This window comes from Trachurus trachurus (genome assembly GCF_905171665.1).
Source record: "Trachurus trachurus genome assembly, chromosome: 22".
Lineage (NCBI taxonomy): Eukaryota > Metazoa > Chordata > Actinopteri > Carangiformes > Carangidae > Trachurus > Trachurus trachurus.
Genome location: NC_139907.1, coordinates 2,634,144 through 2,650,103, shown reverse-complemented (window position 1 = coordinate 2,650,103; position 15,960 = coordinate 2,634,144). Strand labels below are relative to the sequence as shown.

Sequence of the window (15,960 nt, the reverse complement as noted above, 5' to 3'; positions counted from 1 at the left end):
AAGCTCCATACAGTATAAAGGTAGATGTTTGTATTAAAGCTCCATACAGTATAAAGGTAGATGTTTGTGTTAAAGCTCCATACAGTATAAAGGTAGATGTTTCTATTAAAGCTCCATACAGTATAAAGGTAGATGTCCATGTGTACACACAAAGAAATGCTGGGTTGTTCTTTCAACCCAACTGCTAGGGTGATCCTGTTGGTTAATTTAATTGGGTTATTTTCATTGTATTGGGTATTCTGAGAACCCAATTCTAGAGTTATTAGCTGTTGAGTTGTAATTTCTATAATGTTGTGTGGTTTGTTTTGGACTACCCAACACATTGGGTTGACATTCGGTTGGAGGAGTTTCCTAGCAGTGTGTTTGTGAATGTAAGTTTAGGTTATTTCTGTTAAATATATAATAATTGTTGTATAATATAATTTGTTGGGTTAAATTAACCCAGTGTGTGTTCTGTCCAATATTTAACCAGCGCTGGGTTGGGAAACTACCCAAATTGGGTTGTTTTTAACCCAACATTTTTAAGGGTAGTCTGATTATAAGGCAGCTCTAGGTTCTATATTAATACTGTGAAAGTATCAAAGCCTCAGTCCACAGAGAAATGCACACAGCCTGTATTCAGAAACTGAGCCTTAAAACCAGCCGTCAGGACTTCCTGTCACTTTGTGATGTCACAACAAAGCCCCGCCCCCTCACCTGGACCAACACTTTGCAGGATTTGGTTTCTCTGAGTGTTTTATTCTGAAATCTGTTCAATTTTTTTAATCGGATCACTTTAGAAAACAGTCTCTGGATGGTTTGACTGAAAACATAAACGTCTTCAGTTGAGTTTTTTTTTTACTCAGAAGCTGAATCTGTTATTTTAATGTCGGTGATTCAGCAGCTTCTGGTCTGAAGTGAAGTGAGTGGGAGAGACGAGTCGTTCTTCACTGTCTCGCCCTAAAAGCCTCTAATGATCCTGCTGCTTCACAACCTGTTTATATATGAAGCTGAAAAAAACAAAACAATGTGTGGTGAAATAACAGAACAGATGCATTGTGGGTCACTGGAGGTGCTTGAGTTAAAGGGATAGTTCACCCAAAATTGAAACTCATTATCTACTCACCCTCATCCTCCGTGGCTTCTCTGAGTTACAGGGGGTCTCGGCGTAGCACTGCATGTCCATATAACGGTTGCAAATGGATACCAACTGTCTTCATAACAAAAAGACACACCAAAAAACATCCAAATACCTCCATGCTGCTCGTATGTAATGTCCGTCTTGTATTGAAGCTCTGAAATGCGAAATTGTCCCGAAAAAAATGAAATAAGTCTATATTTCAAGCTTGTTTTGTAGCAGAAGCTCCTCTTCCGTCCTCTTCCCGGTTTCTTTTTGTTACGAAGACAGTTGGTATCCATTTGCAAACGTTATATGGACATGCACTGCTACGCCGAGACCCCCTGTAACTCAGAGAAGCCACGGAGGACTCTGAAACTTCTCCCAGCCCTTAGTCCACATGAGGGGGAGGAGATAATGAGTGAAATTTCAAATTTGGGTGAACTATCCCTTTAAAAACCAAACCCAACATTTCAAGTATGGCAGCAATTATGTCATCAATGTGCCGTACGTAGCTAGGCCTACTTTTGTTGGGGGACTACTTTCTGTGGCGCATTAATCCATCCATGTTAGGTTGCTGCAGCAGGACAGTGTGTGTGTGTGTGTGTGTGTGTGTGTGTGTGTGTGTGTGTGTGTGTGTGTGTGTGTGTGTGTGTGTGTGTGTGTGTGTGTGTGTGTGTGTGTGTGTGTGTGTGTGTGTGTGTGTGTGTGCATGGTAATGATGATGTCATAATGATGTCACCCAGTGAAACCTGAGACTCACTGATTCTGGTTTTCATAGTTCCTGAACAGACGAGTTCTGGTTTTAGTTTACGATAAAACAACAGAATAGTTCTTCTTTTCTTTTTTTTAAATGTGCGATCATCAGGACTGAACTCTCTCTCTCACACACACACACACACACAGACACACACCTCCGCTGTCCCGTCCCTCCGTCCCCGCCCCCTCGAGGACCCACTTGTCCTCTGTCCCTTTGTCCTTTAGGCGTCTAATTGGAGCCTGTTTAGAAAAGGAAAGGTGTTAAGTAGGGGGAATTCCCATAATGCTCTTTTGCTGGGAGAGCGGACAATGGGGACTAATTGGTTCCTATTAGTAGATACAAGAGGGAGGGGGGGGGGTTAAGGCTTATAAGGTGGGAAGAGGAGCATTGTGGGTAGATGGGGTGAGTGTGTAGGAACAACTGAAGATGTGAGTGTTTTAAGGATTCTTGTGGGAATGTGCACATGTGTGAGTCCACCAGGCCGATGTTTGTTTGTGTTTTTGTTGTTGCACAATCATAGAGACGACCAGATGAAGACTTTCTCTGGTTTTCGTGGGTCACTATGTGTGTGTCTACTCTGTGTGTGTGAGTGTGTGTGTGTTAATCTGTCCCAGACACTGTGGCTCATTATTTTTACGATGAGTCTGAAGAAAAACAGAACTGAGCAGAAGCAGCTAAAGATTAGGAAAATTAGAAAAAAAAAGAAAAAGAAAAACTCACCGACTGTTTTTCATTGTGGAAAATTAATAATATTAATGTTTGTGTGAAGCGGACGACCTGTTACCTGTTAACTCTCCGTCTCCATGGAAACACAGTTTGGCTTTCTTTAAAGCAGAAGTAAGTGATATATTTGTGTTAATATAAGTCTTAAATAGTTATATCTTCCGACAGCAATCACTTACATAGAGTGTTTGGACTGAAACACGGGTCTGTCAGTCCCTCTGCTCTGCTCTGAGCCGAAGAGAAAACATTTATCGTATCCTACAGTTTTTATCCAATGAGGAGAGAGAACGGCATGCAGGGCTGTGTGTGCAGCCAAGGAACGCCGTGAATGTGGTGACGTAGGGACGAGGACTGTTATGGTGCGTTCAAGGAAACTCGTATTTTTCCGACCGTGAAGTCGTACCAGTTCGATCTGGTAAAACGACCGGACCACTTACTTCTGCTTTAAGTTCACCTGTGGTGAAGCAGGTTGTCGGCTGCTGACTTCTTTTCACTAATTATGAATCATCATATTTCTGAACTTATTTTCTATTTTTCATTTCTAATTTGTGTAGAATAACCCTTTTCAGGTCAGAGAGTCTTGTCAGAGAGGTCACACGCCGTAACAACCTGTGGTAAACACAATGTCAAAGGTCAAGGTCACATTTATTTTCTAATGCACATTTAAAAACAAGCCGAGAACGACTTGACAATGTGCTTTACAACACAATGATAAAAATGTTCTCTTTTATCATATGACGCTGCAACTCCAAACAAAATTTCCTGAAGGGGTTTCCCCAAAGGGATCAATAAAGTTTTTATCTATCTTTATCTATATCTTTAAACTTTCCTTTATTGTCCACAATGTGGAAATTTGTCTTTGACTTCACCACATAAAACCACATAAAATACCACATAAAATCATACAATAACACACATTAAATAAATAACATGTCATTCAATACACAAAGAAAGAGTAAAAAGATGATTATATTATATTATAATGCAAAAATTCAACAATCCATAAAATACATCAAGATACAACAACACAATGAGGTCGAGACTGAACTAACTATAATGAAATACACAATGTAAATCTAGATAAACAGATTAGAGATTAAAAAACATCAGACCTATAAAATCAAATAAGATAATAGACAAGATAATAATTTATTAAATAATGTCTAACTTTTCCCAAAGATCTTGTTCTTTTTTATAATAATAATAATAATACATTTTATTTATAGGCGCCTTTCTAAACACTCAAGGACACCGTACATTTGTTAAAAACAGCGCAACACAAACAATTTATATTCTATTTCTGGTTTGTGTTTTACTGGAAAAGCAGAAAGTTTCTTTATCAAACCCCCGACCTCTAGAGTGAGGAGGGAGGTTGTGGTTGTGGTTGTGGTTGTGGTTGTGGTTGTGGTTGTGGTTGTGCGTCTGCTGGTCTGGTCCACAACAACCTTGTGTGGTCTACCTGGAGTCCTGGGCCAAGGACCCCCAGAGGTCTCTGGAGCCCCGGTGCATTGTGGGAGCTGCAGGCCTTCAGGTTAGAGGACGAGGTCGTCCTGTCTCCAGAGGGACGGACCGCTGCACTTCCTGTCCTTTTTATTTTATTTTATTTTATTTTTTTACTAAGGCGGACGGACAAAACTTAAAATATGACAGAGAAATGAAGACGGAGTGAAAACGGAGCAGAGAGAGAGAGAGGGAGGAGAGAAAAGAGGGAAGAGTGTGCAAACGACAAACTTTTGGTAGCTGTAGGCGGTATGAGCTGCTGCTGCACAGTGTGTGTGTGTGTGTGTGTGTGTGGGAGCAAATTGTCGACAGGAATTCATTAGGCTCGTTGTGCGATAACGAGTGCTTGTGGTTTTAATTGACTTAATCAACAAATAGAATTAATCAGAGATTTCTAATTAATGGTAATTGATTGAAATATCCACTGGGTCACTGAGCAAGCTGCCAAAAATCCTCCTTCTATTCCCTCCTTCTCTCTCTCCGACTGTCTTTTCTTTACTTCTGTCTCCTCGTACTTTTACACTTTGTCCTTGTCTTCTGTCCTTCCTCTTTGTTTCTCTCTCTGTCCTTTCCTTCTTTCGGATTCTCGTTCGGTCTTTTTTCCTCCTCCTCTTCCTTCTTCTGTCTTTCTCCATCTTTGTCTCTCTCCATTACTGTCTAACTCTGCACTGCAAAAACTCAATATCTTACCAAGAATATTTGTCTTATTTCTAGTCAAAACTAATCTCATTCTACTTAAAATAAGACTCATCACATTAAAAAGCAGCTTGTTTTTAGACACTTTTTCCTTCTTTCAAGCAGATTTTCACTTCAAATAATCTGATAGTGGAGCAAGTTTTTCTTCCTTATTACAAGCACAAAAAGCTTGCTTTCACTGGCAGATTTTTCTACTTATTTCAAGTGAAAATTTGTTTGAAACAAGTGAAAATGATCTAAAAACAAGTTAATTTTTAGGTGATGAGTCTTATTTAAAGTGGAAAGAGATTAGTTTTGTCTAGAAATGAGACATTTTGACAAGAAATAAGACAAATATTCTTGGAAATATTTTAAGTTTTCGCAGTGTGCTCTCTGTCCTCTGTTTTTTATCACTATTTCCTTCAGTTTTACCTCCTATAAAAAGAAGACTGTTACCTGTGTTATCATCATCACTTCATGTTGTGTTAAACTTAAAGAGGTTTGACAGGTTTTCATTAAGATCAGATAATGTTGTCGTAGTAATCGTTTTTAGCTGAGGAGGAATAATCTAAATATCAGGACACAACATGGTTATAATGAGGACTGGACTGCAAAAACTCAAAATCTTTCCAAGAATATTTGTCTTATTTCTTGTCAAAATGTCTCATTTCTAGTCAAAACTAATCTCTTCCCACTTAAAATAAGACTCTTCACCTAAAAATTAACTTGTTTTTGGATAATTTTCACTTGTTTCAAACTAATTTTCACTTGAAATAAGTAGAAAAATCTGCCAGTGCTTGTAATAAGGAAGAAAAACTTGCTCCACTATCAGATTCTTCTACTTATTTCAAGTGAAAATCTGCTTGAAAGAAGTAAAAAGTGTCTAAAAACAAGCTACTTTTTATGTGATTTTACGTATAATGAGATTAGTTTTGACTAGAAATGACATTTTGACTGGAAATAAGACAAATATTCTTGGTAAGATTTTGAGTTTTTGCAGTGTGGCACTGAATACAGTGATGGTCTTGGGAATGGTCTTGCATTGGTTTGGTCTTGGTCTTGGTCTTGGTCTTGGTCACACAACTTCTTCTCCAACCGGTATCTTTATTAAATCATCAACATTTCACCATCATCATCTTCCTCTCGTCTCTTTTCTTTATCTCTGTATTTTTTCTCTCCGTCTCATTCTCTCAGGTCATTTATACTCTTTATTGTCTCATAATGTTCTTGTACAGTCGAGTGTTTCTCTCAGATCAGTTCCGATTTCTGACGACGAGTTTTTCAGGAATAAAAAAAAAAAAAAAAACACAGTTCAAAGTCAGACGACGTTGAACTCTTGAACTGTTTGTGTTTTCATCAACATCAACAGACGACTTCCTGTTTCTCGTCTCTGTCATTTCAAAGTGTTTTACCCTCAAACGCTCCGACAACCTCCACTCTCCTCTGTCTGTCTTTACTCTTTCCCTTCCTTCCTCCTCCTCTCTCTTACTCTCTCTCTCTTCCTACATCCCTCTCTTCACGGCAGGTCTCGGTAATTAGATTGTGGAGATGAGGAGGTGGAGGAGAGTTAAGAGGATTTTGTTTTTAGGGAGAGGGAGATTTAAGAACGAGAGAGATAGAGGGGGGATGGAGGGAGAGAGTGAGAGAGAGATCAAGCTTGAGAGAAAGAAGGAGAGAGAGGGTGAAGAGGGAATTAGAGGAGGAGGAGGAGGAGGAGAGCAGATCCTCTTCATTTTGTTTATCCCAGTTCGGTCACCCCTCCTACAAGAGGGTGATGAGAGAGAGAGAGAAAAAACAAATGAGGAGATAAAGACGTCGCTTATTGTTTTTTCTCTCCTGTTGGTCGACCTTGAACGTGAAACAACGCTTCTTCTTGGAGTTCCTTTGGTTCTTGTTAACCTTCTTTTTAACACAAACATCAGCTTCATTCTCCAGTTCTTCAAGAGGTCGATCCTGATTCTTCTCCGACCAGATTTGAAACGTAGTCTTAGTCCAACCAGTTTCTTCTTGAGTTCCTCCAACATGAAGACCCTTCGTTCTTTCTACCCAGAGCTGCTCCACGTTGTCTGAGCTTCTGTCTTTGTCTTCAAGACTCTGTCAGACACGTCTGTAAAGGAGATTCCTGTGGTTTATCTCCACCGTCTCTTTGGTTCCCATTGATCATCTGGTTCATCACTCTCCATCTTCAAAGCCTCAAAGTACGAAGACTTGAACAAACTTTTGCATTTACTCGTTTTGGTTCGGTTGGTTCCTGATTGAAGCTCTTGTGGCCAAAAAAGGAAGTGATGAACTGTGCAAAGGTTTTAGGGACTTTGGATTCATCTCACCAAGAAGGCACCTGATTGGTCCCAAAGTCATTCTGCAGCAGGAAAACAAGTCCAAACACAACCGTTACCCCCTTTCCCACTGGCCAAAAAAAACGTTTAACAATCAGTGTAACAATCGGCTTTTGATCAACATGTCGCAGCACTGGCAAGACAGGGAAACCCGCGTTTAAAAAAACCCGCGTCCAGGTGAATTTTAGTGGGAAACAGCTTTAAAGAGACGTTTCTAGAACAAGAAGTCCTGCCGCAGAGATCAGATCTGTCACAAGGTCTTCAAGATACTGGGTCAAGCATCATTTTGGAAGCACCACAACCTGAAACTCTGCGATACCAGACAACCTTAAAGCCCCTGTACGGAGCTTTTAACTGGATACGCAAAAGCCTCTGGTTTCTGCTGATGTGTCTCTGTTACCTACAACAGCAAATGAGCCCATCATGAAGATATACTATTTCTAAGTAGTCTAATTCTATACCTCTGGAAGGCATGGTCGGGTCGGACCACTGAAGCGATACCAATAGATACATTACGCTGCTAAAAAAAAAGAAAAAGCAAGTCCCATCTTCTTTCAAAACAAATCTACACGCGCCGGCCAGACAAACGTCTTCATGACAGTGGGAAATGCAGTCTTCATTCTGCCTCTTTCGTCCGCAGGGGCCGCCAAAATCAACACTAAATGAAAAGTCTGTACAGGGGCTTTAAGAGACATGAAGCTGTAAAATACCTGGTCAGCAAGCAGAATACCGTGGTTGATGTGATTTCCTGACCTAAATCAATAAAGCCTGTTGATGCAGAATGACATCAACCAAACTGAACCAATCAGTGAGTTTTCTCTCTCAGTTGTATGATTTAATGTTTCGGTGTGAACATGAATCAGACCAGAAGTAAAACGCAGCGGCGATGCATCGTTTTGTGGAAGCTGGATTGATTCCTATTCCATCCCAGCCCAGCAGTGAGCAGCTTCTCCTCAGACGTGAAGGTGTCGAGTCGACTCCAGCTGCTGTCGGAGGATGAAAACAAAGTAGCAGCTGTTCATCATCTGCAAAAAAAGAAACAAAACAAACCAGATTCAACCTTTTAAAACGTTTTTTGCAGCGTTAAACGTTTTTAGGAATCACGATCGAGTCTTATCTGATATCACAGTTTCTCCTTTTGATCTTTTTCATTTCCTGTCTCTCTCCCTTGTCTCTTTCCTCTGTGGTATTCCACTGTTTCACTTTAATCTTCCACCTCTCCTCCTCCTCCTCCTCCTCCTCCTCCTCCCCCTCTGTTCCCGGTTCCTCTCCTGTTCCTCTCTGCCGACCTATCTCACACTTTTGTTTTTTGGCTTTTCTGTCCGTCTCATCCCTCCCTCTGCATTCGCCGTCTCTTTTTTTCCCTTTCTTTCTTTCTTTCTTTCTTTTCTTTGCAGCCACTCCACGGCTTTCCATGTATTTTGGAAGGAAAAGCTTTTTAGCAAATATTTGTCCGACTGTGTCTGTAGAGCCCTCTGAGTCAATATGGGCCCAGCCAGGCTCGACCGGCCATAGAGAGAGCAGGAGAGAGAGGAGGGAAAGAAAGAGGGATCAGTGCATAAAAACCAGCAGTGCAGAAACAATAGAGACTTAGGATTCTCTGTTTCTCTTCTCCGGCTAAAAATAAACTCTGAGAGAAAAGACTTTTTGCTGTCTGGGGCCGACCGAACTTCGATCAGGACTCTGATGACAGCGACGAAGCCGATGTTGATCAGATTAGTCTGTTAAAATGTTTTCATTACATACATTAGAACCAATCAAGTTGGGAGAAAAAAACACATGTTCTCCCTCATTAAACATCTGGATATTTAAGAACCTGGATCGTGGAGCGACGTGAAACTGAAGCGCGAAGAGTTGTTGTGTCATCAGTTTGTTTGTGTGTGAGATACAATGACAGAAACATGTTTCCATACTCACCGCTACACGGTTCATTAATGAGTGTAACGACCAGACTGAACCACCACTGCCTCATTGAGAGTCCTTGTTAATACTACACTGCAAAAACTCCAAATCTTTGCAAGAATATTTGTCTTATTTCTTGTCAAAATGTCTCATTTCTAGTCAAAACGAATCTCTTTCCACTTAAAATAAGACGCATCACCTAAAACTTAACTTGTCTTTAGATCATTCTCACTTGTTTCAAACAAAATTTCACTTCAAATAAGTAGAAAAATCTGCCAGTGCTTGTAATAAGGAAGAAAAACTTGCTCCACTATCAGATTCTTCTACTTATTTCAAGTGAAAACATGCTTGAAAGAAGTAAAAAGTGTCAAAAACAAGCTGCTTTTTAATGTGGTGAGTCTTATTTTAAGTATAATGAGGTTTGTTTTGACTAGAAATGACATTTTGACTAAAAATAAGACAAATATTCTTGGTAAGATATTGAGTTTTTGCAGTGTGGTGGAGGTTTCGTTTGGGTTTTGTCACATTAAACTTCCTGTTTACATCACCCAGTTGGATATTTGTAGGTTTCCTTGCAGGGAGCAGGTGGTGGTTGTCGCCTCACAAGAGCTTCAGCCAATCATTGCGTTTAGAAGTGATGATACGGCCTCTATGTAGAGCTGCAGTGACTCGGTATCGGAAAATAGTGGTTTTGCGCTGGACCATGGCTAGCTTTTAGCATGCTAACATCGGTAAAAGAAAAGAAGCACAACATTTGTTGAAATGTGTGTATTTCCACCTCTGGAAACAGCTGTTGGGTGAGAAAAGGAATAAAATTTGATCCTGAACTCAAAATGTTTCAAGTTATCTATTGCTAATGCTAATGTTAGCAATGTAGCGATAGCTTTTAATGCATTGAAATTGTTATCTTTATCGAGATAAATCAATTTCATCAACACTTATTTTTGTTTTGCCATTTTTTTGGCATAAAGAAGAAGACTGTGACATGACCCACCCATGAAGCTGTGATTGGTCGATTACTTCTCGAACCAGTAGAACTATTATAATAAATGAATTAACAGATGAATCAGCTGCAGCTTTAACTCTGTGTTTCATTCAAACACAGATCTGCTGTGTGTTTTAGCACCGGACGACGTGAATGAAACGTAGCTGCAGGGAAATAAACTTCAAACATCAGACTTCTGATCGACGACGTGAGGAAACTCCCTCGTCTTCTACTGAAACAGACGAGTGGAAGCGTTTTCTCTTCTCCGTCAGTATGTTAGACTGTGTGTGTGTGTGTGTGTCTGCGTGTGTGTGTTGTTGACCCAGACTGTGTGCAGAGTTACGACCGTCGTCCCTTTCGACTCTTAACACGCTGAATTATTGTTGCAGCTTCAATCTAGTTAAATTCATCTTCCTGTGCTTCCTCCAGCCGTCTGCTGCAGAGAGAGAGAATCACTCAGTCATTTGGTTGTTGTTTAGAGCCTCCTCCTTCAATGTAATACACACCTCCTGTTTGGAATAAATTTATCTGCAGCCACACACACACACACCTACACACACACACCTACTCACACACACCTACTCACACACACACACACACCGGGCTTGTCCTCTTGATCCTGTCTGCTGTATTCTGCATCCCCATCTCCTGTTTAGACAACAAGGCGAGCCACAAATATGCTAAACTGAAGAGAGCGAGAAGGAGGAGATGAAAGACAGGAGGAGAAGAGTTGAGTGTGTGTGAGGAAGAGGAAGAGTGTGTGTGTGTGTGTGTGTGTGTGTGTGTGTGAGAGAGAGAGAGAGAGAGAGAGAGAGAGAGAGAGAGAGAGAGAGAGAGAATCCCATTTCATTGTAATAGTGTTTAATATTTATTGGAAAAATGTAAAGAAAATGTAAAGGAAGTGCTTTTCAGCGAGCAGCCGGGATTAGCATAAACAGTTTGGGGCTTGGACGTGTTTGGTCGCTGCTGCAGAGGAGTAAGGCTGTCCCCTCTATTCACCGTGGCAACCACACACACACACACTCACACACACACAGATAGAAATACATGCATATGTTTGCACACACTCACACACCCACTCTTGTGCACATGCATGCATATGTAAACATTCAAACATGCAAACACACACACACTGGCTGACCTTTGCGTGTGGAAACTCATCAGCATATAGTGATTTATAATAGGCGCTGCCAATCCGTGTGTTTCTGTTGTTTTCCTCTTTTTCTTTCTCTTTTTTTTTTTTTTTTTTTTTTTTTGCATTTATTAGACGAAAGGCAGAGACGGAGGCAGAGAGGGAATATTGGCTGTTGTCATTTATTTTATGCACCGTTACTGCTGATGAAGGCTCTGTGAGCTGAATTTGACTTTATGCTAATAAACCTGAAGCTGAATGACCGGAATTTAATAAATAAAAACACTTTGTTGTTTGTTCTGGTGTGTTTTTACAGTTGTTCGGGTCGTAGTTTAACCGCAGATTAATAGACTGACAACACTTTATCCAGAAGATTTAAACACACATTCAACAAAACAGTGAATCAAGTTAAAGGGACATTGTGTAACTTCTCCTGTTCTCTATTCAAGAAAATCGATTATTTCATTCAAAAGTCTGTTTTTCATCAATCAGTAATGAATGAGCCGTTCATATCATTCATATCTCCATGGAGCGGGTAAGCTCGGTGCTGGCTGCCATGTGGTGTCGCCATGTTTTTATAACGCAGTGAGGAGGAATGGAGCGTTACACTGATGCTGCATTCACCTGCAGTCGGGCAGACGGCCGTCGCTAACAAACCAGATGTCATTTTAGTCACAGAAGTCCAGAGAAAGACGGTAAAACCATACCACATCGCCATGACAACATATTGTCATGTGTATTGTTTTGCCACTTGTTTACATAGAGGCTTGTTTATGCCGTTACGTGCAGTGGCTGTCGTCCGTCTGCTGTCTGCCCAATTTCAGGTGAATGCAGCATGAAAAATACGATTGAATTGCTTGCGATATACAACCGCAACACTAGATGGGAGGAATTCCTACACAATGTACCTTTAACAGTAAAAACTCTGTGTATATATATATGAAAAAAAAGTTTTCATGTGGATAGGGCGTCAGAATTAGGACTGATGTGACATCATGTTCAAAATCCCCAAAAATCCAACGTCCTCCAAACTTCTTGTACCAACGGTATCATGAAAGTGTCTTTATTGTATGTCAGACTTCTTACCTGTTTTACTTGTTATTATGAGCTTTTACTAGGTAGATTGTTATGTAAGTTGTGTTTTGAAAGTACTTAATTGTTGCCCCTTTTTTTGGCTTTTAGGTTGCCTTTAACATCTGGCCAGGGACAACGGACGAAAACTAGCCTTGTTGGCTAACTCTGGCCCACTTACAGTTTTTCTTTTAACTCTGTTGATTAGTGGTGCACTGTCCCTATGAAATAAACTAATAAATGAAATGAAAATTGATCGTCAGCTGAGATGAAATAAGACAAAACCACAAACTCAAGTAGAGTTTAACTTCTGTTCTGTTTCTGTTTGAGAGCTGACCTTGTCCCTATCTCTTTCTCTCTCTCAGTCTCTGTGTTCGGAGGTCCGAGCTCGACGTCGAGGAGTCGCCTCCGTCCTCAAACTCTGCCAGAAGCTGCTGCAGCAAAGTCAGGTGAGTAAAACAAACGCACCCTTGCTTCATCATCATCACCGACGACACAACCTCACAGAGACCAGAGGCGGATGATCGATCGCTCTCCGAAATGAAGATTAATATGATAATCACCTTTATATAAATATACTTGTACTAAAACCCTCTCTCTCCACCTCTGGGACAGTCGGGCCCCATGGCGGAGGTGGGCCCAGAGGCGGAGCAGCACCGGGAGGCCCTGCAGCTGCTGTCAATCAACCTGGAGAGGAGGTGGGAGGCGATCGTGATGCAGGCGCTGCAGTGGCAGAACCGACTGAAGAGAGAGCTGGGAGAGCAGCAGGTTAGAGCCGGCTGACATTTACGCTTTGCATCCGTCACTCGGCGCTGCAGGCAATCAGCTGACGCACTGTTACACTCACTGAGCATGTCAGAGTTTGATTTGATGCTAAAATCCGCCGTGAAAGACAGATGGTGCCGTAATTGAAGCCGCCGTGTTGAGAGTGAGTGAGTGTGTGTGTGTGTGTGTGTGTGTGTGTTTAGTTTTGTTTTTTGTGTTTTTTTAGCCGTGGAACAATCTTTTACAACCTGAGACGGTGTCACAATGTTTTCTCAAATAAGCATCAACTCTGGAACAAAACACAAACTCACTTTCTCTCTTTTTTATTTTTTTATGTAAAGTCAATTTCCATCATGAGCAGATTTAACTTCCCCTAAAAACACCTCAACACAGAAACCTGAGCAGCAGAGAGCAGAGGATGAAAGAAACTGCTGTTGATCTCCATTAGAAAGGAAACTTTTCCCTTCTCGGATGGTGTTTTAAAGGGATAGTTCAACATTTTGGCAAATTGGCCCCATTGCCATAATCCCTATAGTCATAGCAGTAGGTTCGTTACCTTTAATTGTCGGTGCAAGCTATTTTTAGAACGGTGGAGCAGAGCCGTGAGCTGCTCAGAGCTACGCTACGGAGGCTCATGGGATTTCTTAATTGGTTTCCCTCATCAAACTCATCAAATACACAATCCAACAACTCCACAACGCTCTGGTGGACAAGTTGTGACCTGCACATTCACCACGCTATGAGATAATAACACAACGTTACTACACAGAGCTGTTTTAGAGGGAAATTCAGAGACTGCTTGCTGGAAAACTGTCCCTGAAGGCAACGCGCATCAGCGGTTTTGCATGAATTTCCCTCTAAAACAACTCTGTGTGGTAACGTTATATAGAATGTACTATACAATTAAAGGTAACGAACCTACTGCTAAGACTATAGCGATGGGCCAATTTGCCAAAATGTTGAACTATCCCTTTGACACAATGTGAGAGGAAAGTTAATTTTAATATGTAGGTTTTAGATCTGAGTTAAAGCAGAAGTGAGTGATCCGGTCGTTTTCGCTAATGCTGCGTTCCAGGCAGGCTTTTGAAATCATAAATTACAGCTTCAAGTCACAACTTACGACTTTGTAGCGTTCCAGGCAACCCACTCGTGTTTTTCCGACCTTTTTTACCGGTGAAAGTCACTATAACGGCCACTCGTAACTTCTGACCCGTGAACTCGTACCAGTACGTCTTTTTGTACAGTCTATGTACCAGATCGAACTGGTACGACTTCACAGGTCGGAAAAAAACGAGTTTCCTTGAACGCACCATAACAGTCCTCGTCCCTACGTCACCACATTCACGGCGCATCCCTTGGCTGCACACACAGCCCTGCATGCCGTTCTCTCTCCTCATTGGATAAAAACTGTAGGATACGATAAATGTTTTCTCTTCGGCTCAGAGCAGAGCAGAGTGACTGACAGACCCGTGTTTCAGTCCAAACACTCTATGTAAGTGATTGCTGTCGGAAGATATAACTATTTAAGACTTATATTAACACAAATATATCACTCACTTCTGCTTTAACGCTGTAATTTACAAAGAATCCTAACTCGTCTCTGTTGAACTCCTAAATAAAGTTTTAATTTGAAGAGAAATAAAAGTTAAAAACCAACATGAAACTCCACTGAGAGCTTTTTAAATGTGGAACGGAAACTCCCATGATCCTTTGCTCCTTCATGACGTCGCCAAACTCAGTGTTTTGTTGTTGTTGTGTGTTTCTGGTGTCTCATTCATGAATTTAGCAAAGTATCTCTACTTTAGCAGGAGGAACTCTCTCTCTCTCCTCATCCCTCGCTCCAACTCCACACAAATATACACACACACACACATACACACACACACACATTGTAGTGGAGGAGAGAAGACAAATAACCGGGGCCAGACACTCTGACCTCGCTGCCTGGCTGGAGAGTAATTTCACTTCTACTGGAGATGGGAGAGGAATAAAGAGAGAGGGGGAGGAGAGGAAAGGAGAGAGAGAGAGAGAGAGAGAGAATATATCTGGGTGGTTTATAAAAAACACTTGTGCTGAGTGATAAAACGATCGTCCTCTCCTGCTCTCTCTCTTTCTCTCCTCCCCCTGTGTGTGTGTGTGTAGTGATTAGTTACTAGTTCTGATCTGATGAGATCATCCCTGTTTAAATCTTTCTATATATAAAATGCAGAGTTTTACTCACTGACAATGTTTCACACTAAAATCAATTAATCAATAGATTCATTGATTGATCAACTAAAACAGTAAAAAAGCTCAGAAGAACAATGACAGAGTTGTTTTAGAGGGAAATTCATGCAAAACCGCTGATGCACGTTGCCTTCAGGGACAGTTTTTCATCAAGCAGTCTCTGAATTTCCCTCTAAAACAACTCTGTGTGGTAACGTTGTGTTATTATCTCATAGCGTGGTGAATGTGCAGCTCACAACTTGTCCACCAGAGCGTTGTGGAGTTGTTGGATTGTGTATTTGATGAGTTTGATGAGGGAAACCAATTAAGAAATCCCATAATGAGCCTCCGTAGCGTAGCTCTGAGCAGCTCACGGCTCTGCTCCGCCGTTCTAAAAACAGCTTGCACCGACAATTAAAGGTAACGAACCTACTGCTATGACTATAGGGATTATGGCAATGGGCCTATTTGCTAAAAAATGTTGAAATCCCTTTAACTAACTTTACAAAATGCAGATCATTTCACTGTGTGTCGCATGGATACTGCACTTATACCGACTGCTGATTTAACTCATGTATCATTTAATACAGACCATAATATACAGTAGACGTAAGTTTGACTGGAGGAATCTGACGTGTGACATGTGATTCTGTATCCGAGGCGTCGTCGGATGCTGTTTAACGTCTGATTCCATGTAAATGAGTCTAGATTAAAGCTGCAGGGTGCTGTGTGTGTCTGTTGTGTTGTGTTGAGGTTTCACACAGCAGATAGATAGATAGATAGATAGATACCTGTAAGTCGGACAATTGT

The 15,960-nt window shown here is 41.1% G+C and overlaps 1 protein-coding gene across 1 annotated transcript in view; it reads left to right on the top strand.

The window, feature by feature from the left end:
- akap6 (A kinase (PRKA) anchor protein 6) overlaps positions 1 to 15,960 on the top strand; it is a gene marked incomplete at both ends in the record, with an annotated part of 204,851 nt that overhangs the window by 168,100 nt on the left and 20,791 nt on the right. The window contains 2 exons of the mRNA XM_083998470.1: positions 12,546 to 12,629; positions 12,796 to 12,948. Coding sequence (XP_083854596.1) covers positions 12,546 to 12,629; positions 12,796 to 12,948 — 237 coding nt within the window. The remainder of the gene's footprint in view (positions 1 to 12,545; positions 12,630 to 12,795; positions 12,949 to 15,960) is intronic.